The sequence below is a fragment of the Mobula hypostoma genome, chromosome 6 (genome assembly GCF_963921235.1).
Source record: "Mobula hypostoma chromosome 6, sMobHyp1.1, whole genome shotgun sequence".
Taxonomy (NCBI): Eukaryota; Metazoa; Chordata; class Chondrichthyes; order Myliobatiformes; family Myliobatidae; genus Mobula; species Mobula hypostoma.
Genome location: NC_086102.1, coordinates 192,196,140 through 192,220,267, shown reverse-complemented (window position 1 = coordinate 192,220,267; position 24,128 = coordinate 192,196,140). Strand labels below are relative to the sequence as shown.

Genomic DNA, 24,128 nt, shown 5'->3' with positions numbered 1-24,128 from the left:
TGCAGTTTGTTAATAAATGTCACTCAATAAAGCTTTTCTTCCATTATTAAACCAAGTATTTTTAAAATATGTTTTCAAAAGGAAAAAGAAACACAGCCAACCAAGCATCTCTATTTACCACAAATCACTTTAGCAAATTACACAAAACATCTCCAAATAAACATGGTCAGCTGAGATCACAGTTCACATGTTAAACAATTAAAACCAACAGTATCTCTACTTCTTTTATTGGTCATGGAGAGGTGGATGGGGGCGGGGGGGGGGAATAGAGTGTTGCAGGAGAGAAAATGAAATATTTCCAGCAAAAGCCTGAATACAGACATGATGGGTCAACAAGCCTACTTCTGCATCACCTTATATGCAAAACAACGGATATATACCAAATGACACACAGGTAGCGATGTTTCAAGTCCAGAGTGAAAATTAAATATTCCTCTAATTTATCAAAACAACGAAAAAGACCAGTGTCATTAATGTAAAGAAGTCTCAGCTGTTGGTGCAAATTCACACATTCTAACTTTAACAAATTGTCATAAAGCATACATAGAAACCACGCAAACACGAGGAATCCTGCAGATGCTGAAAATTCAAGCAACACACATCAAAGTTGCTGGTAAACGGCAGGCAGTATCTCTAGGAAGAGGTACAGTCGACGTTTCAGGCCGAGACCCTTCGTCAGGACCAAAACGTCGACTGTACCTCTTCCTAGAGATGCTGCCTGGCCTGCTGCGTTCACCAGCAACTTTGATGTGTGTTACAGAAATCACGTGCAGTTTATGCCACCGAAATCACCAACTACACCAATAGAAAAATTACTATCTCGCCAGAGAACTAAAAACGAAATACTCCGTATGCTGGAAATATAAATTAAACATTGAAGATGGTTTAAAAGCGTCATAGATCATGCAGCATTTGCGGAGAAAATCGATTTCATCAGAGGCAGTTTTAATCAACAGTAGACCATAATCTTTAAAAAAAACTCATCATGGATGCTCTGACCTACAATTCCATTAGCTTATTTTAAATAAACTTCGCGTAAAACCTTGTAAATGGTAATTTTTACACATTTAAAGACATCTGCTAACTGGAGGAAAGGGATTTCTCTCTGATTCATCGACCGAAGCATGGCGTCGTGAACATTATCCCGCCGGTCTGACCCGGCAGCCATGTTGTCTTTTGTGCCTCTTGTTGCACCACCTGTTCCTGTTCCTGTCCCAGTTCCAGTTTCACTCTGCCGGCCTCTCCGCGCACCCCTCTCCCCTCCCTTCCCAACTACCCACACGGAGAAGTCAAATTAAACAACCCGCAAAAAGGCCGAGCTAAAGGATTCCTCCTCTCAGCAGGAAACCGCAACACGGTGCCGCCAAGCCCCGACGACAAGGCGCGGTGGATGCGGCCCGGTTTCCCGTTGAGAAAAGGCCGCTTTCCCTGCAGAGGCAAGGGCTTCAAACCAGCGTGGGCCCTGCCGCCCAGAGGGCCGGGGTGAGCCCGCTCGGCCGCCTACGCCGAGTGCCCGGGCCCTACGTTCGCCGGGCCCAGCAGGCGCCGCCATGTCGGCCAGGCCTCGCCTCACGCCTGCCGCCTCGCCGCATTTCAAAGGTAATAATGGCAAGGATACACGTTCAGCCGCTGCCCCATGTCCTGGACCAGGTTGGCGGCCTGTTGCCGGTACGACAGCTCCTTGTCGGTGTCTATACCGCAGCGCCGCGACGGCGTGTTCTCCAGCTGCTCCCGGGTGAAATACCATTTTGATGATGCGGTTGAAGCTGCCATTTACCCGACACCCAGACCAAGTCCCAGCCTGGCGCACTGCGCATGCGGCCGCCTCGGCGCACAATCACCGGACGTGAGGTCACACGTCCCGGATCATGGGCGGGTCACTTTGCAGGGCATGTTGGGATTTGTCGTTGCGCGATGTACTGAAGACCGAAGTGAGGCTCAGCAACCAGGCCTCGTCATCCACAGAAAACATTTCATCATCCTGTGTTTTATTCAGATATATTTTTGCGTTCCGTTTTTAAAAATAACAGTTTAAAGTATGTAATAGACTGCGATAATTCAAGAAACAAATTCCCCTTCGCGAGGTACGCATCTGCAACGGAAGGTAAACTCAGGATACCTATTCAGTAGTCTAACTAAAATACCTTTACTATTTAATAGGGGTATATATAGATGGAAGTGTGTAATGTTAAAGTGTGATGTGTATTTGGATCTTATGCTGCAATAAAGGAAAATGATAAAGCTGTACCAACACTTGTTGTACCATCGGGAGCCAACAGGCATTGCAGGTATCAGAGAGAAAAAAAAATCCATTTCCTGTGTACATCGCCCTTACTTATCCATTATAGGAAAATGTACTTTTGGAGTCATAGAGAAGGACAGCACACAAACAGGCCCTTTGGCCCATCTAGCCCATGCCACAACCATATAAACTGCCTACTCCCATTGACCTGCACTGGGACCATAGCCCTCCATATCCTTACTATCCATGTACCTATCTAAACTTCTTTAAAACGTTAAAATCGAGATCGCATGCACCTCCTGTGCTGGCAGCTCAGTCCACACTCTCAGGACCCTCTGAGTCAAGAAGTTACCCCTCATGTTTCCTTTAAGTTCACTTTTTACTCTTATCCCATAACCTCTGGTTGTAGTCCCACCCAACCTCAGTGGAAAAAGCCTCCTTTTATTTACTCTATCCATACAATAGCTAATAATTCCTTTCAATATCAGAGAATGTATAGAGTATACAATCTGAAATTCTTACTCCACAGACATCCTCAGAATAGAAGAGAAACCTCCAAGGAATGAATAACAGAAGAAAGACATATGAACCCCAAAGCTCCCTGCCCCCTCCCACCCACAAGCAGCATCAACTGTCCCCTCACCTCCCCCAAACTATTCTAGCATAACGCATCAGCATTCCCACCACCCACCAGGCAAGCAACAGTAAAACCCTCAAAGAGAGACCATGCTCTCCAGTCCTTCAAAAAATAACTCTTCACTTCAGCATTTCTGCATCCCTGCGCTCTCTTTCACGAACAAGGGGTGGGAAGTTCAAGGGGGATATTAGAGGAAGGTTTTTTACTCAGAGAGTGGTTGGTGCGTGGAATGCACTGCCTGAGTCAGTGGTGGAGGCAGATACACTAGTGAAATTCAAAAGACTACTAGACAGGTATATGGAGGAATTTAAGGTGGGGAGTTATACGGGAGGCAGGGTTTAAGGGTCAGCACAACATTGTTGGCCGAAGGGCCTGTACTGTGCTGTACTGTTCTATGTTCTATGAACAAGCTGAAACAATGGACAAGCGGATTTGTGGATCTTGGGTAGCAAGTAGAAACGGGAGGTCCGGGGTGCGGGAACTATGAGGTCGGTGGCGGAGGATGGGAGATCCCAGAGTTAATAAGGTTGGTGATGTTGTGGGAGACAATGGCCCGGTATTCCTTAGTGGGATCATGTTCGAGGGGTAAGTATGTGGAAGTGTCTGAGAGTTGGCACTGGACCTCAGCAAGGTAGAGGTCAGTCTGCCAGACTACTACAGCACCTCCCTTATCTGCGGGTCTGATTGTGAGGTTAGGATTAGTGCGGAGGGAGTGGAGAGCAGAGCCTTTGGAAGGGGTGAGGTTGGAATTAGAGAGAGGAGGGGCGAAGTCGAGACTGCTGATGTCCCATTAGCAATTGGCAGTGAAAAGACTCAGAGCAGGCAGGTGACCAAGGCGGGGTGTCCAGGAAGAGGAGGAGGGTTGAAGATGGGAGAAGGGGTCGGTGCAGGGTGGAGAAGCCTTGTCAAAGGAGTAGGCACAGAGATGGAGGAGGCGGAAGAAAAGCACAGTGTTGTGGTGGGCGCAGAACTCACTGAGGTGTGGGCGCAGGGGGACAAAGGTGAGGCCCTTACTGAGGACAGAATGGTCTGCCCCACAGAGAGGGAAAGTCAGAGGGAATGGTGAAGACCCGGCACGGATGAGAAGTTGGATCAGAGAAGTTTTACCTAACATCTTGTGTTTCTCTCTCCCTTCTCCCCACCCTTTAAATCTACTCATCTTTTTGTCTCCAGTCCTGCCGAAGGGTCTCAGTCTGAAACATCAATGGTACTTTTTTTCCATAGATGCTGCCTGGCCTGCTGAGTTCTTCCAGCATTTTGTGTGTGTTTCCTGTTTTCCACCTTTTCCACATCCTATGCACACTACTGTGAGTGCATCCACATCCTGATGCTCACCAAGGTCCAGAGTTTAACCTCACAGCCCTTCACAAGACGGCCACTCCTGCTGTGTTTACTATTTATATCCTGCCGCTGCCAGTGCTCCTGGTCACACACGGGACTTTAGGCTTTACCTCTCTTACACTCGGTGATCCCAATGCTTCAGTAAGTACTTTGTGTTCATTCTCCCAGGTGATCCTTTTATATCCTGTCACTGCTGAACTCACAGTAATGGAATAGGTTTCTTTTGCGATCTGGATTTTTGTTTATATTAGCCCTGACCAACCACAGCCAGCAGTCTTCGTACAATTATGGTTTTCTTTATTTAGATTTTTAGACCCTAGCTTAAAGACACAGCACTTTCGAAATAAAATCTCAGTACATGTAGCTACGCTACTCCAAAGACCCTTTGGCAAGTACATCATCAGTCATAGCAGTCTTACTGCACAAAGCAAAATCCAAAATAACTGTTTATCTCCCTAGCTGGGTGACAAATCTAAAGGAAGGAAAAACAGGTGGAAGATTGTGACACATGATTTGGCAAATTGTGGATTCTGAAGCTGGAGGAATTCAGCAGGCCCAACAGCAATTGTCAATATTTCAGCTCACAGGGAGTAAAGAAGAGAACTCGTCAGTATAATTCATGCAGTGTCAATAATGTCAACAACCTCTTACTCATTGTCAATAAGACCAAAGAATCGATAGTAGACTTCAGGAGATGGAACCAGAGGTCTATGAGTCAGTGATCAGAGGTGGAGAGGGTTAGTAACTTTAACTTCCTGGGTGTCACTATCTCAGAGGACCCATCATATAAACAGAATTGTGAAGAAAGCACAACAGCACCTCTCCTTCCTCAGGAGTCTGTGGAGATTCGGCATGTCGTCAAAAATCTTGACCAACTTTTATAGATGTGTGGTGTAAGGTGTGCTGACTGGCTGCACTACAACCTGGTGTGGGAGCACCAATGTCTTCAAGTGTAAAAGGTAGAGGATTCGGCCCGGTATATCATGAGTAAAACCCTCCGAACCACTGAGCAAATGTACATGAAACATTGCTGTAGAAAAGCAGCATCCCTCATGAAAGATCCTCACCACCCAGAACATGCTCTTTTCTCGCTGTTGCCATCAGGTAGAAGGTACAAGAGCCTCAGGACTCACACCACCAGGGTTAAGAATATTTACTACCCCTCAATCATCAGACTCTTGAAAAAAAGAGGATAACTACACTCAAGCAAATACTCTTTTATCTTTTATCTTCATGCTCATTTTCTATTGTTATTTATTTACAATCTGCATTTGACAATTTTGTTTACAGTTTACAGTTCCTGATGTTTACAATTTACAAATCCTGTGTACAATTATTATTAGAACATAGAACATAGAGAAGTACAGCACAGTACAGGCCCTTCAGCCCACATTGTTGTGCTGATCCTCAAACCCTGCCTCCCATATAACCCCCCACCTTAAATTCCTCCATATACCTGTCAAGCACCAACCACTCTCTGAGTAAAAATCCTTCCTCTAATATCTCCCTTGAAGTTCCCACCCCTTACCTTAAAGCCATGTCCTCTTGTATTGAGCAGTGGTGCCCTGGGGAACAGGTGCTGGCTATCTACTCTATCTATTCCTCTTAATATCTTGTATACCTCTATCGTGTCTCCTCTCAACCTCCTTCTCTCCAAAGCGTAAAGTCCTAGCTCCCTTAATCAATGATCATAATCCATACTCTCTAAATCAGGCAGCATCCTGGTAAATCTCTTCTGTACCCTTTCCAATGCTTCCACATCCTTCCTATAGTGAGGTGACCAGAACTGGACACAGTACTCCAAGTGTGGCCTAACCACAGTTTAATAGAGCTGTATCATTACCTCGCGACTCTTAAACTCTATCCCTCGACTTATGAAAGCTAACACCCCATAAGCTTTCTTAACTACCCTATCCACCTGTGAGGCAACTTTCAGGGATTTGTGGACATGTACCCCGAGATGCCTCTGCTCCTCCAATCTACCACGTATCCTGCCATTTACTTTGTACTCTGCCTTGGAGTTTATCCATCCAAAGTGCACCACCTCACACTTCTCTGGGTTGAACTCCATCTGCCACTTTTCAGCCCACTTCTACAACCTATCAATGTCTCTCTGCAATCTTCGACAATCCTCTACACTATCTACAATACCACCAACCTTTGTGTCGTCTGCAAACTTGCCAACCCAGCCTTCTACCCCCACATCCAGGTCGTTAATAAAAATCACGAAAAGTAGAGGTCCCAGAACTGATCCTTGTGGGACACCACTAGTCACAACCCTCCAATCTGAATGTACTCCCTCCACCACCACCTTCTGCAGGCAAGCCAATTCTGAATCACCATGCCTTCTGACTTTCTGAATAAGCCTACCGTGTGGAACCTTGTCAAATGCCTTACTAAAATCCATATAGATCACATCCACTGCACTACCCTCATCTATATGCCTGGTCACCTCCTCAAAGAACTCTATCAGGCTTGTTAGACATGATCTGCCCTTCACAAAGCCATGCTGACTATCCCTGATCAGACCATGATTCTCTAAATGCCCAGAGATCCCATCTCTAAGAATCTTTTCCAACAGCTTTCTCACCACAGACGTAAGGCTCACTGGTCTATAATTATCCGGACTATCCCTACTACCTTTTTTGAACAAGGGGACAACATTCACCTCCCTCCAATCCTCCGGTACCATTCCCGTAGACAACGAGAACATAAAGATCCTAGCCAGAGGCTCAGCAATCTCTTCCCTCGCCTCGTGGAGCAGACTGGGGAATATTATTCTCTCGATTTATTAAATTTGCACACAAAAAAAGAATAAGGGTGAAGGATGACTTGCAGATCAAGCTGGTTGGGAGGGTCGGGAGAGGTAGAGTGGGACACAAATACAGGTGGTTAATTCTTGCAGTCAAAAATGTCATATGAAACCATATTGGGTTGGGGGAACGGTGGTGACAGATGCTTAAGAGTTCTAAGAAAGAACATTAAGGCAATGTCAGCAGTGAGCCCCAATAACACTGAGATCTACGAAATCAAGGCAAATGATGGAGAAGGACTGAATGCGTATTTTGCATCAGTCTTCACAGTGGAAGACATCTGCAGTATACCGGACATTCAAGAGTGTCAGGGAAGTGAAGTATGTGCAGTGAGAATTATGACTGAGAAGGTGCTCATGAAGCTTAATGGTCTGAGGGTGGACCTGGACCTGAAGGAATGCACCCTCAGGTTCTGAAGGAAGTAGCTGGAGAGATTGCAGAGGCATTGACAATGATCAGAGTAATAATATCAGGATTGCTGCCTGAGCTGCATGCTAATGATGGTAAGAATAGCAAAATTAAGCGGATGAATGTGTGGCTAAGTAACTGGTACAGGGGGCAGGGTTTCAAATTCTTGAATCATTGGGATCTATTTTGGGGAAGGTATGACTTGTACAAAAAAGGTGGATTACACCTGAACTCAAAAGGTAATAATATCCTGGCGGGATTGTTTAATATAGCTGTTAGGGAGGGTTTACACTAAGTTGGCAAGGGGAAGGAAACCAAGGTGTTAGGATCGAGGAAGAGGAAAATGGAAATAAGTCAAAAATACTGTGCAGCAAAGATGGTAAGAAGGATGGGCCGGTGAATATACAGGATAATTTGCTGCAAAATAGAAATATAGCACAAGTGGCAACAGGTACCGATCTAAATGTACTGTACTTAAATGCACGCAGCATTAGAAATAAGGTGGATGACCTTGCTCCACAGCTGCAGGTTAAAAGGTATGACATTGTGGCCATAACCGAGTCATGGCTGAATGATGGATGTGATTGGGAGCTGAATATCCCAGGATACACAGTGTACAGGAAGGTAGGTAAAGGGGGTGGCGTGGCCCTGATGGTAACTAACGATATCACATCAATAGAAAGAAGGGACATAGGATCAGAAGAGGTAGAATCCTTATGGGTAGAATTATGGAAGGAAATAGAATTTGGATTAGTTGACAGTTTTCCTCTACAGGCCTCAATAGCTAACAAAGGATTGATGGCCCAGTTGGAAAAATTTAAAAACAGTTGGATAAATCTTACATTAAAAGTATGGCAGAAGGTGGTTAATTCATGTGGAACTAATAACATGTTAAAACTCTTTAGATGGTGTGCATATGATACCGAATTCCTTCCCAACAGAGGAGATAAAAGATTTGAGCTATGGATAAAGAAAGGTCTTACAACCTACCTCTCATTTATAGATAAAAGAGTTTTACAAAGTTTCCAAATCCTGCAGGACAAACATGGCCTAGAACACAATGACTTTTTTAGGTACCTTCAAGTACGAAACTATGTTAACCAGAGTTGTAGATATATAGACCTATCAACAGTAGAATTAGAATTTTTCAAGATTCTGAATTTGGCTTGCAGTTCAATACCTAGTAAATCAGTTTCTCGATTATATAAATGTACTCTCCCATGCTAAAAATGTAAATACGCTGTATATTAAAGAGAAGTGGGAGAAAGAAGTGGGGTTGGTAATTTCAGAGGAGACTTGGGGGAAAATCTGCAGCTTTCAATGGTCCTCGACTAATTCTTTGACTTGGAGAGAACATTGTTGGAAAAACATTATAAGATACTTCAAGACCCCATATCAGGAAAAATATAAAGATACAAACGTGACGTGTTGGAGAAGGTGCGGCTCCAAGGAGGCAAATCATTTTCATATTTTCTGGGATTGCCCTAAATTAAGTCTATATTGGGAAGGTATTCATAGAACATTAGTTAAGGTACTTAGGTCCCAGATACCTCTGAACTTAGAGACGCTCTATTTGGGGCATGTATTGTTTCTTGAACAGAAGGAAGATATAAAGTTGCTGCAGGCCCTCTTAGCGGCAAGTAAGAAATCAATCACTAGAAAGTGGCTAAATCCAATACCACCTACATTAGAAGATTGGCACGAAATTATCTTGGAAATATTTAAAATGGAAAAGTTGACTTACTCCCTGAGAATTCAAAAAGAAAAATTTGATCAAATCTGGAATAAATGGATTGAATATATAACCCCAATGCGAGCAGACTTTAGATGACTCTCCTAATGATTTATACTGCTCTTCTCATCAACACAGTAATATTGCTAACGTAAGCACCCCTAGTCCAAATGTCTTTTTTTTTGTTTTCTTTTGGAAAATAGAGAATTAACACAAGTAAAGGGAAAGATTTGGGAAAGGGATAAAAAATGAAAAAATTAAGTAAATAAGTACATAGGGATTGGATAATTATGTCTGCGGGCAGGAGCAAGCATGAACAAATTAGGATATAAACACCTACAATGGTTGTTACATAGGCTTACATACAACATTTTGGACCAGTGGAAATGGTCCAGAAGAGTTATATGGAAACTATTATTACTATTTTTCTTAACTAATACCATTACTTAGCCTAATAGATTAGAATTACCACAGTACATAATTATCTATTTAAGTGTCTAATTTCCTTTTATATCATCTCAATGTGTACTTAAGAATGTATAAATAATTATAATTTTATACATATAAAAAAATGGAAAAGGTTATATGTGTGAAAAAAGTACATGATATTTGTGAATTCCTTATCCAAATAAAAATAAAATTAAAAAAAAAGAAAGTGGATTGGGAAAGTCGGGAAGGTAATGGATCTCAGGAGAGGGCGTTTGTAGAATACCTACAGGATGGCTTTTTGGAGCAACTTGTCCAGAAGCCCACCAGGGGACCGGCTGTTTTGGATTGGTGCTGTGTAACGAACCTGAGGCGATTAGGGAGCTGGAGATAAAGGAACCTCTTGGAAGTAGTGATCATAATATGATTGAGTTCAGTTTCAATTTTGAAAAGGAGAAGCTGGTATCAGGTGTATCGATATTTCAGTGGAACAGGGGAAATTACAGTGGTATGAGAGAGGAACTGGCCCAAGTCAATTGGAAAAGTAAGCTAAATGGAGGGACGGCAGAGCAGAATTGGATGAAATTCCTACAAGAAATAAGGAAAATGCAAGAAAAATATATTCCAAGAAAAAAGAAAATCATGAATGGAAAAATGACACAAATGTGGCTAACGAGAGAGGTTAAGGCAAAAATAAAAGCAAAAGAAACGGCGTACGAGGAAGCAAAAATTAGTGAGAAAAATGAGGACTGGAAGACCTTTAAAAACTTACAGAAAGAAACTAAGAAAGTCATTAGGAAAGAAAAGATGAATTATGAAAGGAAGTTGGCGATTAACATAAAAAAGGATACTAAGAGTTTTTTTAAATATATGAAGAGTAAAAGAGTGACAAGGGTAGATATGGGACCGATTGAAAATGATGCTGGAGTAATTATAATGGATAACAAAGAGATGGCGGAGGAACTGAATGAGTATTTTGCATCAGTCTTCACAGTGGAAGACATGAGCAACATACCTGATAGCCAGAGGTATCGGGGAATAGAATTAGGTACAGTCAAGATAACTAGAGAGAAAGTGCTTGGGAAGCTAAGTGGACTAAGAATAGATAAGTCTCCTGGCCCGGATGAGGTGCACCCAAGGGTTCTGAGGGAGGTGGCTTTGGAGATTGTGGAAGCATTGGAAATGATCTTCCAGCAATCAATAGACTCTGGCATGGTTCCGGAGGACTGGAAGGTCGCAAATGTAGTTCCGCTATTTAAGAAAGGAAGGAGGCAGCAAAAAGAAAATTACAGACCTATTAGTCTGACATCGGTGGTTGGAAAGATATTGGAGTCAATCCTCAAGGACGAGGTTATGAAATACCTCGAGGTGCATGACAAGGTAGGCCGAAGCCAGCATGGTTTCATGAAGGGAAGATCCTGCCTTACCAACTTATTGGAATTTTTTGAGGTAATCTCGAATAAGATTGACAAGGGAGAGGCTGTGGATGTTGTGTATTTGGATTTTCAAAAGGCCTTCGATAAAGTGCCGCATATGAGGCTGCTAAATAAGATGAGAGCCCATGGAATTATAGGAAAGATATTGAAATGGGTGGAGCATTGGCTGATAGGCAGAAAGCAAAGGGTGGGAATAAAGGGATCCTATTCTGATTGGTTGCCGGTTACTAGTGGTGTTCCGCAGAGGTTGGTGTTGGGGCCGCTTTTTACGATGTATATCGATGATTTGGATTATGGATTAAATGGTTTTGTGGCCAAGTTTGCGGATGACACCAAGATAGGTGGAGGAGCAGGAAATGTTGAAGAAATGGAAAGGTTGCAGAGAGACTTAGTCAGTTTAGGAGAGTGGGCAAAGAAATGGCAGATGAGAAACAACATTGACAAATGTACGGTTGTACATTTCGGAAGAAGAAATAATGGGGCAGATTATTATTTAGATGGGGAGAAAATTCAAAAATCGGAAGTGCAAAGGGACTTGTGGGGGTCCTCGTGCAGGATACCCTAAAGGTTAACCACCAAGTTGGATTGGCGGTAAGGAAAGCGAATGCTATGTTGGCATTCATTTCAAGAGGAATAGTGTATAGGAGTAAGGAGGTGTTGATGAGGCTTTATGGGGCATTAGTGAGACCTCATTTGGAATACTGTGTGCAGTTTTGGGCCCCCTGTCTTAGAAAGGATATACTGATGTTGGAGAGAGTTCAGAGAAGATTTACGAGGATGATTCCTGGAATGCAGGGGCTAACATATGAGGAGCGTCTGTCGGCTCTTGGATTGTATTCATTAGAGTATAGAAGAATGAGAGGGGATCTCATAGAAACGTTTCGAATGTTGAAAGGGTTGGACAGAGTAGATGTGGAAAGGTTGTTTCCCTGGGTGGGTGAGTCCAGGACAAGAGGCCATAGTCTTAGAATTAGAGGGTACCCAGTTAAAACAGAGATGAGGAGAAATTTTTTTAGCCAGAGGGTCGTGGATTTGTGGAATTCGTTGCCACATATGGCTGTGGAGACCCGATCATTGAGGGTGTTTAAGGAGGAGATTGACAGGTATCTAATTAGTCAGGGTATCAAGGGATATGGGGAAAAAGCCGGAAATTGGAACTAGATGGGTGAATAGTTTAGCTCATGGGGGAGCTGTGGAGCAGACTCAATGTGCCGAATGGCCTATTTCTTCTCCTTTGTCTTGTGATCTTGTGATCTTTCAAGAATCGGATGACTGGAAATTTGCAAATATTACTCTGCTATTTAAGAAGGGTAGGAGGCAGCAGAAAGGAAACTATAGACCTGTTAGCCTGACATCAGTGTTTGGGAAGTTGTTGGAATCGATTGTTAGGGATGACATTATGGAGTACCTGGAGGCACATGACAAGATAGGTCAAAGCCTGCATGGTTTCCTGAAAGGAAAATCCTGCCTGACAAATCTACTGCAATTCTTTGAGGAAATTACAAGCAGGGTAGACAAAGGAGATGCAGTAGACGTGGTGTAGTTGGATTTTCGGAAGGCCTTTGACAAGGTGCCACACATGAGGCTGCTTAGCAAGATAAGAGCCCGTGGAATCACAGGGAAGTTCCTAGCATGGGTGGAGCATTGGCTGGTCGGCAGAAAACAGAGAGTGTGAATAAAGGGATCCTATTCTCTCTCGCTGCTGGTTACCAGTGGAGTTCCACGGGAGTCGGTGTTGGGACCGCTGCTTTTTACGATGTATGTCAATGATTTGGACTACAGTATTAATGGATTTGTGGCTAAATTTGCGATGGTACAAAGATAGGTGGAGGAACGGGTAGTGTTGAGGAAACAGAGAGCCTGCAGAAAGACTTAGATAGTTTAGGAGAATGGGCAAAGAAGTAGCAAATGAAATACAATGTTGGTGTTAGAGTGAAGTTTTTTTGGGTAGATGATTTGTTAACACTTAAATGACTTTGGCCACCAGACTTCTATTTTAACTGTTTGACAAAGGACTGTGGATTGAGTCCACCACAATGGGCTTCCTAAAAGGTGTGAATACCAGATGCTTCTGGTAGTTTGACCTGATGCTGTAGTTTCGAAGGCAGTATCAACTATACATTATAAATATTAATTGTCTTCTATGTTAGCACGGGAAATGCCAAATAAATGTATCGTAGACTTAACTTACATTTCTAAAGGCTGTGGATACCAACCCAGATATGTTGGCGTCAGGAGTAAAGGATGGTCTGATATTTTGTATGTAGCTTCAATAGGAAGCATTGTCTATAACTTTTAAGTAGCGATTGCCTTTGTGTTTAGCATATAAATATCGAGCCCACATTGAGCTAACAGACCTTTCTGTGGAAATGTACTGGGTGGGCACGGGAGTACATTCAGCCAGAGACTCAGACTCATTCCACCGAGATGCAGCACAGAGCGTCATAGGAAGTCATTCCTGCCTGTGGCCATCAAACTTTACAACTCCTCCCTTGGAGGGTCAGACACCCTGAGCCAATAGGCTGGTCCTGGACTTATTTCATAATTTACTGGCATAATTTACATATTACTATTTAACTATTTATGGTTCTATTACTATTTATTATTTATGGAGCAACTGTAACAAAAACCAATTTCCCCCAGGATTAATAAAGTATGACTATGACTATGAAAGCGTCTCCGTCCGTAAGATGCCTACTGTACCTGTTATGTCGAATAAAGAAGCTGCTTTGTATCTACCAGTGACTCTGTCTCTCCGGTAATTTCATCCACGCTACAACATTTGGTGTCAGGAGTGGGATGCCTTCGTGACCTGTCGTGTGGCCAGCGTTCCTAGCAGTCTTAAGTTGGTGAGTATTTTTCTAAAATAACACTCACACTTGGATCTGTTCGGTCGGTGGTGCACGGGTCACGAGGTAATCACGAATGTGGAGAGCTGAAATGGTAGGTATAAAAGTAGTGTGTGCATGTGCATGTGTGTTTATGTAAGTGAGGAATCTTCACATGTTAACTTGGTGAGAGTTGGACCACCAGTTGCGAAAGGTGGTAACCAAAGGTATGGTTCGAGATGCCAGCTTAGGGGCGTGTGTACTCATTCGGGGAGCTGCATTTTAGTGTATGTATTTGCAAATGTGATGCAAAGGAATACAGCAGGCATCATGAGTTCAGGTACTCAAAATTGGTAGATTGTGGAATACATACTCCACTGTTTTATATTTTGTGTAGTGTGGGCATATCTCAGGGAGAGGTTTTACCCAGAGAGATCAACCAGAATAGCACCTATTCAAAACGCAGACACCAGGAATTCTGCAGATGCTGGAAATTCAAGCAACACACATCAAAGTTGCTGCCTGGCCTGCTGCATTCACCAACAACTTTGATGTGTGTGGCACCTATTGAAGTCAGGCAACGTCAGGTTGAGAACCCTAATGATCTGAGCCAGCCCTTGACCTTGATTACGACTATTCATAAGCCCTTCACCCCCAGGGAGAAACAGAGCATTTTGTCCAAGTTGCCCTCACTTAAAGTCGCCTGTGGGAATTCAGAATTCTGGCGCAAACTCGAGGAACTGGTTGAAATTCACCAGATGCACCCTAAAGAAATACATGTTTTAGTGAAAGCCAAGTGCCCGAGGAATATGTGGGACAGTATGGCCCGGGGGTGCGGGGTGGTACATGGACAACTACCGGGAGCGCCAGTAATGAAGAAAGATATCGCTCTTTTAAAGGGGAAGTGAGGCAGCGGCTGGGGGGAGGCGAGAGTAGCTGGGGAATGATAATGGCAGTGATTCAAAAGGCTGACGAGGCAGCAATGGATTACGCAGAACGTAAATACCGAGTGTACGAGGAGTATTCCGGATTGGATAACCCAGGGAGGGACGACCCTATATTCCTTAAAAATGCTGAAGGAAGGCCTGAGCTCAGCCCACCAGGAAGTTTTAGATTTAGGCATAACGGTAGGGTCCAACTACTCTGAGATAGTTTCATGGGCCAGTGAGATAGACCATAGAAAAGGCAAGAGAAATCGTAAAGTGGGTATAGTGGATGCGGCTGCTGTGATGTCCCAGATAGTTCGTTTTGCTTGCCAGCAGCCAGGGCACCAAGCAAAGGACTGCCAGACCAGGTACAAGGCAGTGAAGGAGTTGATATGCTACAGCTGTGGCCTATCGGGACATGGCTGGAGACAGTGTCCAAAAGGGAGGGGGGAAACCCAGGCGAAGGCCACGGCAGACACCCAGTCACTCACCCCATCAGAAACCAGTCTGACTGTCGATCAGATCAAAGAGTTAGTGACAGCGCCTGTTAAGGCAGAAAAGGATGTGGCAGCTGGCTCCACGGCCAGCTCTGATGACTCATGGATGTACACAACGGCATTGTTAGGGGGACGGCAATGCGATATGTTAGTGGACACGGGCATCGATATCGATAACAGACTTACCCTTACCAACAACCGGACAGGCCAGTTATATCAGGGGTGTAGGAGGGAAAACAGTAAAAGCAGAAAGAAGTGAGAAGCAAATACTAGAAATCGGGGGAGTGCAACTTCCAGTGTATTTCTGGGTATGTCCAAATAATGAGGGCACGATCGTTGGAGTAGATGTCCTAAGGGAAGCAGGAGCTGTTATAAATTCAGGAAAAGAAGAAATAATATGGAAGAGTCAGGGACAGCGAACGCGTACAACCAACAGAATACACGGCCTGGCTAGCATAGGCGCAGCTGTCCCGATCATTAGAGACTGGAGCCAGGATGGTGTCTATCAGTTACCTTGTCAGCAGTTCCCAGCTGTGTGGGCTAGAGACAAGCAAGATTGTGAGCAGGTAGAGATAGACCCAGTTAAAATAGAGGAGGGTCTGTATAAACCCCTGAAGCAGGACCCTATACAAACTGACACACTGTCCGCTGTTCAGGGTATAGTGAAGGAACAAAAACCCCAGGAGGTACTCAGAGAGACTGCGGCCATTCCAGAACATAAAGTTTTCCCAGTTCCTCCTAGGGCAAACATTACTGCGGATAAGGCAAGAGAGGAACAAGAGGCAATTGAAATTGCCAGTGTGCAGGAGGAAACGACAGAAGCCAGCTTAGTAAAATTATGTGAAGAGGTAGAGGCAGAAGAGAAGGAAAAATGGAGGAGGAAAGGAGGGACCAGGCGGGAGCTGGACACACGGGGAAGAAAGAGTCGCAGTGGCCCCACCATATATTAGGCAAATACTACTGAAGTTATATCATGGGGCGATGCATTAGGGAAGGCAGAGCATGATCACAACCCTCTGGCAGGACGAGTGGTGGCCAGGGATGGGTGGGGATGTTGAGAAATTCTGCCGCCGTTGTATCATTTGTGCCCAGCATAGCCCTGGTAAGGGCAGAAAGCTACAGCTGGCAAATCAGCCTCGGCCGAGGGGACCCTGGGAAAACATCTAGATAGACTTCACAGGACCCCTGCCAAAAAGCAGGGGGAAAAGCTACTGCCAACTTAAAGTATTAAAGGACCGAGTGAAACAACAGCAGCGAATCGCTGATCTGAAAGAGCCAGAGGGAAAGGGGATAGCCCTTCCACAGACCGGCAACCAAGTTATGGTGAGGGTGCTGCTAGAAAGGCCAGGGTTTGCCCCCAGGTGGATAGTACCACAGACGGTACTCTTAACGAATGATACGTGTGTCTGTGTGCAGACTCGGCGAGGCAGTCAGTGGAAACACTGGACACAGGTTAAAGCATACAACTCTCCCTCTTGTTGCTCCCACAGACGGATTGGGGACCCAAGTGTACCCAGTAACCATGTAATTACAGAGAACCTAAGAGAGGAACACCAGCTGGCTATGCCAGACCTGACCACAGCTGATGAAAACATACCCGGAGAAAACGCAAGGGCAGAAAACATTGAGAGTGTGGCAGAAGACACTGAGAATGTGTTGGAAAAACCATGAATAGCCTGCTAAAGTGTGATGACGATGGTACTGTGTAAAGAAGGCTGGTTGCTGAAGGTAGATGATTAATTTTATAGCATAGTATAGAAAATTATTTGGGAAATAGATGGGGAGGGATTTTTGAGTTAAAGTAGAGATGGCAAGTTCCACCACTTTGATGGCATTTCAGACTGCACACGGCATCTGAAAGCAGTCACCCCAGTCTGAGGAGCTGTACCCTTTCCAGCAGTTGAGGTAGTGATCAACGGAACAGATCGTAAGGGGGTGCCACCGGGGAGAGGTCCTTGCAGACGTTTACGTAGAGGCCACCCAACCACCTTCCTGTACATCGATGAGAGAGCCTGTGGGTGCTCCTGGAAGGAGAGTTTCAGCGACCAGAGAATAAAGGGCTGAAGACAAAAGAATGTAATTAAGATGCAGTCAGCCTGCAGGCACACAAAAGGAGCTGCATTCCTAAAGACTTGGAACAGCCTCTCTGCTTAACATTTGGTAGGTAATGCTAGGATAGATATCGAGGTACATTAAATTGGGGGGTAATATTTTTGCTGCCCTATTTGAGCAGATCCTCTTAGGTTGGCCTTTCCTGATACAAATTTAATTTGTCCAGGAGGGCCAAGAGGAGGGACTAGTTTAGGAGAATGGGCAAAGTAGCAGCAAATGAAATACAATGTTGGTGTTAGAGTGAAATTTTTTGGGGTAGATGATTTGTTTACACTTAAATGACTTTGGCCACCAGACTTCTATTTTAACTGTTTGGCAAAGGACTGTGGATTGAGTCCACCACAATGGGCTTCCTAAAAGGTGTGAATACCAGATGCTTCTGGTAGTTTGACCTGCTGCTGTAGTTTCGAAGGCAGTATCACCTCTTCATTATAAATATTAATTGTCTTCTATGTTAGCATGGGAAATGCCAAATAAATGTATTGTAGACTTAACTTGCATTGCTAAAGGCTGTGGATACCAACCCAGACATGTTGGCGTCAGAAGGAAAGGATGAAATCCAAAGGTGTGATGTTTGTATGTAGCTTCAAAAGGAAGCATTGTCTAAGTATTGTCTATAACTTTTAAGTAGCGATTGCCTTTGTGTTTAGCATATAAATATCAAGCCCACATTTAGCTAGCAGACCTTTCTGCGGAAAACGTCTCGAGATGCCTGCTGTACCTTGCTGTGTCGGATAAAGAAGCTGCTTTGTATCTACCAGTGACTCTGTCTCTCCGGTAATTTCATCCACGCTACAACATTGGAAAGTGTATGGTCATGCACTTTGGTGGAAGAAATAAACAGGCAGACTATTATTTAGGCTACATCCACACTAGACTGGATAAATCCGTAACCGAAGCTTTTTCTCTTCATTTTGACCCTCTGTCTACACTGAAAATGGCATTTTCCTCCCCCGAAAACGGAGATTTTCAGAAATGCTCTCCAGAGTGAATAAATCTGAAAACGCCTAATGTCTGGCGTAGTGTGTACGGGGTAAGTGGCTATTTTTAAAGCTGCTGTCATGACGTGCCGGAACAAATGGTGGCGGCAGCACGGCATTTCATTGTTTTCCTGAACGCAACCTCCAACACCCCCACAACAATATCTGACAACAGATATGTAACAGCCTGATGTAACATTGTATGTAAATACAAGATAACACTGATGCAGATATGTTTAACAAGGTGTTTTATTAATGTATTGCTTGTGCAAACATTCAATAGATGCAATTGTCACTTTTGCCCAGTAACTCGTTTTATTGCACATGTTAAATACAGCAAAATAATACACAAAGACATGGCAAAAGTAAAGGCAAACAACTGAGGTAATAGCAAATTTCACTTTTGCCCAGTAACAAGCCTTATTGCATTTAGTTGTAGCTGTTGTCCCTTTCATCAGTGAAGAGACAATGTCTGTAGGAAATGTTTCTGGACAAACCCGCACCAAGTCTTTCGTTTGGCAATTTCCTTTTAAGTTTTTCTAGTCTGTAACTAGACAAATGCGCACCAAGTATACCGTTTCCTCTTCGCTTGTTTTCTGTAGATGTGTCCTGCACATGCCCAGTAGGAGGAGATTCGCCCAAGTATCCGTTTTAATGTGGACAGAGGTATTTTTAAAAATGCCTAGTGTGGACGCCTGTCGTTTTTATGTGAAATCGGTGTTTTCAAAATTATCCAGTCTAGTGTGGATGTAGTCTAAAATGGGAAGAGAATTCAAAATACAGAGCTGCAAAGGGACTTGGGAGTCCTTGTGCAAGATACCCTAAAGGTTAACCTCCAGTTTGAGTCAGTTGTGAAGAAGGTGAATGCAATGCTGGCATTCACTTCTAGACATAAAGAATATAGCTGCAGGGATGTGATGTTGAGGCTTTGTAAGGCACTCCTGAGACCACACTTGGAGTACTGTGTGCAGTTTTGGGCTCCTTATTTTAGAAAGGATATACTGACATTGGAGAGGGTTTAGAGAAGATTCACCAAAATGATTCCAGGAATGAAAGGGTTACCATATGAGGAACGTCTGGCAGCTCTTGGGCTGTATTCCCTGGAGTTCAGGAGAATGAGGGGGCATCTCATAGAAACATTCTGAATGTTAAAAGGCCTGAACAGATGGCAAAGTTGTCTCCCACGGTAGGGGATTCAAGGACAAGAGGGCAAGACTTCAAGATTGATAAGACGTCCTTTTTGAACTGAGATATGGAGAAATCACTTTAGTCAAAGGGTGGTAAATCTGTGGAACTTGTTGCCACGAACGGCTGTGGAGGCCAAGGCATTAGGTGTATTAAGACAGAGATAGATAGGTTCTTGATTAGCCAGGGCATCAAAGGGTATGGGGAGAAAGCAGGGGAGTGGGGATGACTGGAAGAATTGGATCAGCTCATGATTGAATGGTGGAGCAGACTTGATGGGCCGAATGGCCTGTTTCTGCTCTTATATCGTATGATCTTACGATTGGAATCAATCATGATCACACAAAACTATAGGTCATTGCTGTATGCTTTTCTCAAGGGAGTGTCCTAGCCCCCAAACTATTTAATCCCATCTTTCTCCCATTGTTCAAAGTTATTATCAAACTACATGTACGTCACCATATACAACACTGAGATTCATTTTCTTGTGAGTATACTCAATAAATCTATAGAATAATAACTGTGATAGACTTGATGTAAGACTGCCCAACTAGGGCATTCAACCGGAGTGTAGAAGTCAACAAAATGCAAATATAGCAAAAGAAAAAAAATTAATATGCAATAAATAATGAGAACATGAGATGAAGAGTCCTTGAAAGTTAGTCTATTGTTTCAGTGATGGGGCCGGTAAAGCTGAGTGAGCTTATCCACTTTGTTTCAAAGCCAGATGGTTAAGGGGTAGTAACTGTCCCTGAATATGGTAGTGTGAATCCTGAGGCTCCTGTACCTTCTTCCTGGTGGGCAGCAGCGGGAGGAGAGCATGGCCTGGGTGGTGGGGGTACTTGATGTGCATGTTGCTATTCTGCAATTGCAAACTTGAACATGTCATTGGAGCTACGCTAGGCCACACAGTCATATAGTAGGTGTAAAGCGAGTAGCACAGAGGCGAAGCACACAGCCTGTGGTGCTCCTGTGCTGATGGAGATTGTGGAAGAAATGTTGTTGACAATCTGAACTGACTCTGGTCTGTAAGTTAGGAAATCCAGGATCCAATTGACCTTGTAAGGTCAGAAACAGAGCCATTTGCTAATGACTATAAAATGCTCCATTCACATCTCCTAACTTTTTTTATCTTCAAAATATTAAACATATTTAAACACTCCTCTCTGCTTAGAGTCATAGTAAAGCACATCACAGGAACAGGGTCTTTGAATTGAATGAATTGAATTGAATTTATTTTTTACTGTTAAGGATCCAGCCTGAACATTGGGTCGAAGGGCCTCTGCTGGTAGCTCTGGATCATGACAGTCTTTAATTTCTGTTTTCTTTCACCTGGCCATGTGGGTTCCGGCCCAGCCCCTTTCCTTTTTCGGACTTCTTCCAATTACCTGCGTGTCTCCTCATTTGCACCCACCTGTTTCTAATTTTCACTCATTACCCTGTCCATTTAAAACCTGCCTTGGCTAGCATTCTCAGCCAGTTCATCCCAGTTCTGACCTGTGTCGTTCTAGCCTGTCATTGCGACTTTTGCCAACTGATTTTGCCTGATTCGGTGTTTTGGACTTTCCCTGCTCTTGGACCTGATTTTTGCCTGTGCGCTCTGGATTGTCTGCCCTCACCTGACTGCCTTTCCTGGTAGACCTCGGCCTGCCATTTCGGATTCGTGCCTGCCTTCTGTTTTTGAAAGACTGTTGCCTTTGTGCTCCCTAATAAATCCTGGTGAAAAAGTATTCATTGGTCTACACCCAAACCCGACAGAACGAACTGGCCAAGATGGACTCAGCGGACCCCAACTAGGTGCGTGAGGCCCTCTCCCGACAGGGTGTGCTGTTAGGGAGACATGAAACGCAGTTCACCTCTATCAACCAGTCGATGGAAACCTTCTCCGCCACTCTGACCAGCATGGCCTCCCAGCTACAGCAGATTCAGCTGGCGCTGAGTTCTGACCTGCCTTCTCTCGCTGTGCCATCAGCCCCACAGACTCCAACCCAACCAGCCCGAGAGCCCCGTTTACCTCCACCTGAACCTTACAATGGTGAACCAGGCACCTGCAGATCCTTCCTGTCTCAATGCTCGCTGATTTTTGAGCTGCAGCCCACTACCTTTCCCACTGATCGATCACGTATTGCTTATGTTATCACGTGGCTGTCAGGAAGAGCAAGAGAGTGGGGTACGGCTGTGTGGGACAGCAGAGCCCCTTTTTGCCACATGTTTAAGGACTTTTGTGAGGAGATGAGAAGAGTCTTTGACCGTTCCCAGGCAGGGGCGAGAGGCAGCAAGGGAGATGTTGCGAGTTCATCAGGGTAACCGTTCTGTTTCGGGCTATGCCATTCAGTTCCGCACACTAGCCGCCACTACCAACTGGAATTCGGCAGCCCAATCTGACGTGTTCCTCTATCGGCTTAGCGAAGAGGTTAAGGATGAACTAGCCACCCGTGACCTGCCTGCTGGCTTCCAAGAGCTGGTCTCGCGAGACTAACGGGTGCCATCCATCACTAACAAACTAACATACAACACTAACAAATGAGGTAACCCTTGCCTGCATGCCGTAAGATCTGTAAAATAAAAATCAGGCAGGAGCTGAGCAGTGGCTTGCAGGAAACAAGAATGACCTTTTCCAATTCAAATTTGAATGCTTTCTTTCCAATATGTTCCTATCTGTACATTCATCCCATTACAGCTTTGCTCCATTTATTGACAACATTTCTAGAAGTTGACATCAAGGGAATATTTGATTGATTGTGACAAGGAGTTCTAGTAAAACTAAAGTCAATGAGAATCAAGGTAAATATATTCATCACCAACAATCAAGGTAAATATTTTTTCACAGCAGCCGGTTATGGTAAGGGTCATGTACTCTTACAAATGTGTGGACTTCAACAAAATCAGACGACAGGCCACAATAGCACATTCAGTTCAAAGGTGTTTATTGTGTGCTAAAAGGTGAAAAACTTTCAGAAAGAATGCAAAAAATATGTACAGTAAAAAACAAAATAGTCAAATAGCAAAAAAGGGCAGGAGGAGAAGATGGCGGCGCAACGCAGTGCACACAGCTCTCCGGTGAAATGATATCGTATTTGTAAGTAGGATGCCGTGCACAATTCTGATTTGATGGAGACAGATGTGAGAAGCAGAGGAACATCTGGAGAAATTTCTGAAATTCCCAGTTCGCTGCCACTGCTACTGTGCGATTGAGAATCTCTGGAGGGAAGGCCCCAAAATCCCTGGGTTTGCCTGCTGCTGGTGACCGAGGCTGAGGTGGAAACGATCGGCAGAGATGGTGCTCGGTACTCGGTGTCAGAGGGCTGATTGGAGGCTCAAAGTTTTCGGATGACTCAGAGTCGGACTGTGGTCGGGCATGGCAGGGAGAGTTTTCTTCCTTCTTCTGTCTGCGTGAGATGTGGGACTTTTGAGAGACTTTGAACTTTTTTTTACCGTGCTTACGGCCTGTTCTTCATCAAGTTATGGTATTGTTGCACTGTTGTAACTATATGTTATAATTATGTGGTTTTTGTTAGTTTTTCAGTCTCGGTCTGTCCTGTGTTTCTGTGATATTATACTGGAGGAATATTGTATCATTTCTTAATGCATGCATTACTAAATGACAATAAAAGAGGACTGCGTGTCCTCATAATCTAATCTAATTACAAAAAGAAAATCCAGATATATATCATTAGACCTTTAGGACTACCGCTCCCAAAACTTCAGCCTGAAGTCCCCCTCTCCCTCTCTCCCCACCTCATCCCAGCCCCACACCCTCAGCCTCACTCTTCTCCTCTCCCTCCCTCACTTACACAAAAAGAGACTGTAATCAGCAATCTTCTCATGCAAGGAGAAAGGGGGATAGTCGATTCTTTGGAATGTGGGGTATGCGTGAAAGTTGTTACCATAAGCCTGAACAAAATACAGGAATTCACATCCTTTTTCACAATCACAAATGTTTACCAATACATGCATCATAATAAGATCACAATGACAGCATGCAACAAAATCAATCAACAGCTGACCACGTTCCAGGAGCCAGCACTCTTCCCCATCCCCCAAAACGAACTCTTCCACTGAGGATGTTAGCAGTGCCGGACAGAAATCAGGAGAATTACAGTGCTTTTGGGAGGAGGTTGAGGAATTATTGTGGCAGACCTGCTCTGTCATATTTCCCTCCGCCTCTTCTAGGTTATCCAAGCTGGCTAAATGGGAAAATAATCCGCAATGGGCATTCCTGCTGCCTTTGGTCAGTCAGGATCCCGTGGGAAGGGTGGAATGTCACATTCCAGGGATAGTTTCAGCTGGAAGGGAAAATAACCTGGAGGCCAGGTCGAGGGTGGGTAAGGAACTGTAGATAGTAGGGTCCAAGGTGGGCAAGAGGGGTGTACAGCACACTGAAGGGTGGGTAGTAAATCCTTTGTGCTCCAGGAAGGGATCCTGGTTTAGTGTCTCAGCCAGGCTCTGTTTGTGGTTCCTCAGCAGCCGCTGAATCGTCTTCTTCTGAAGATTTTCCTGATAAACACGCAGCTGATTGTTGAGTGTCAGCATCTCTGCCTGAACCTTTGCCTCAGAACCTCCCT

At 44.3% G+C, this 24,128-nt stretch overlaps 1 protein-coding gene and 1 long non-coding RNA gene across 5 annotated transcripts in view; one reads left to right on the top strand and one right to left on the bottom strand.

Moving 5' to 3' along the window:
• The window catches only part of ccnt2a (cyclin T2a), a 43,204-nt gene extending 41,379 nt beyond the window's left edge, over positions 1–1,825 (bottom strand). For all 4 annotated transcript variants that reach the window (XR_010018477.1, XR_010018478.1, XM_063052505.1 and 1 more), the window contains exon 1: positions 1,619–1,825. Coding sequence is in view for 2 of the 4 variants with exons in the window: in XM_063052505.1 (XP_062908575.1) it covers positions 1,619–1,773 (155 nt within the window). In the remaining 2 variants the exon portion in view is untranslated. The remainder of the gene's footprint in view (positions 1–1,618) is intronic.
• A 101-nt stretch (positions 1,826–1,926) lies between these two features.
• LOC134348703 (uncharacterized) lies at positions 1,927–18,610 on the top strand. The gene is made up of 3 exons (XR_010018479.1): positions 1,927–2,104; positions 13,778–13,884; positions 16,777–18,610. It is a non-coding gene; the product is annotated as an uncharacterized LOC134348703 (long non-coding RNA).
• Positions 18,611–24,128: the final 5,518 nt, after the last annotated feature.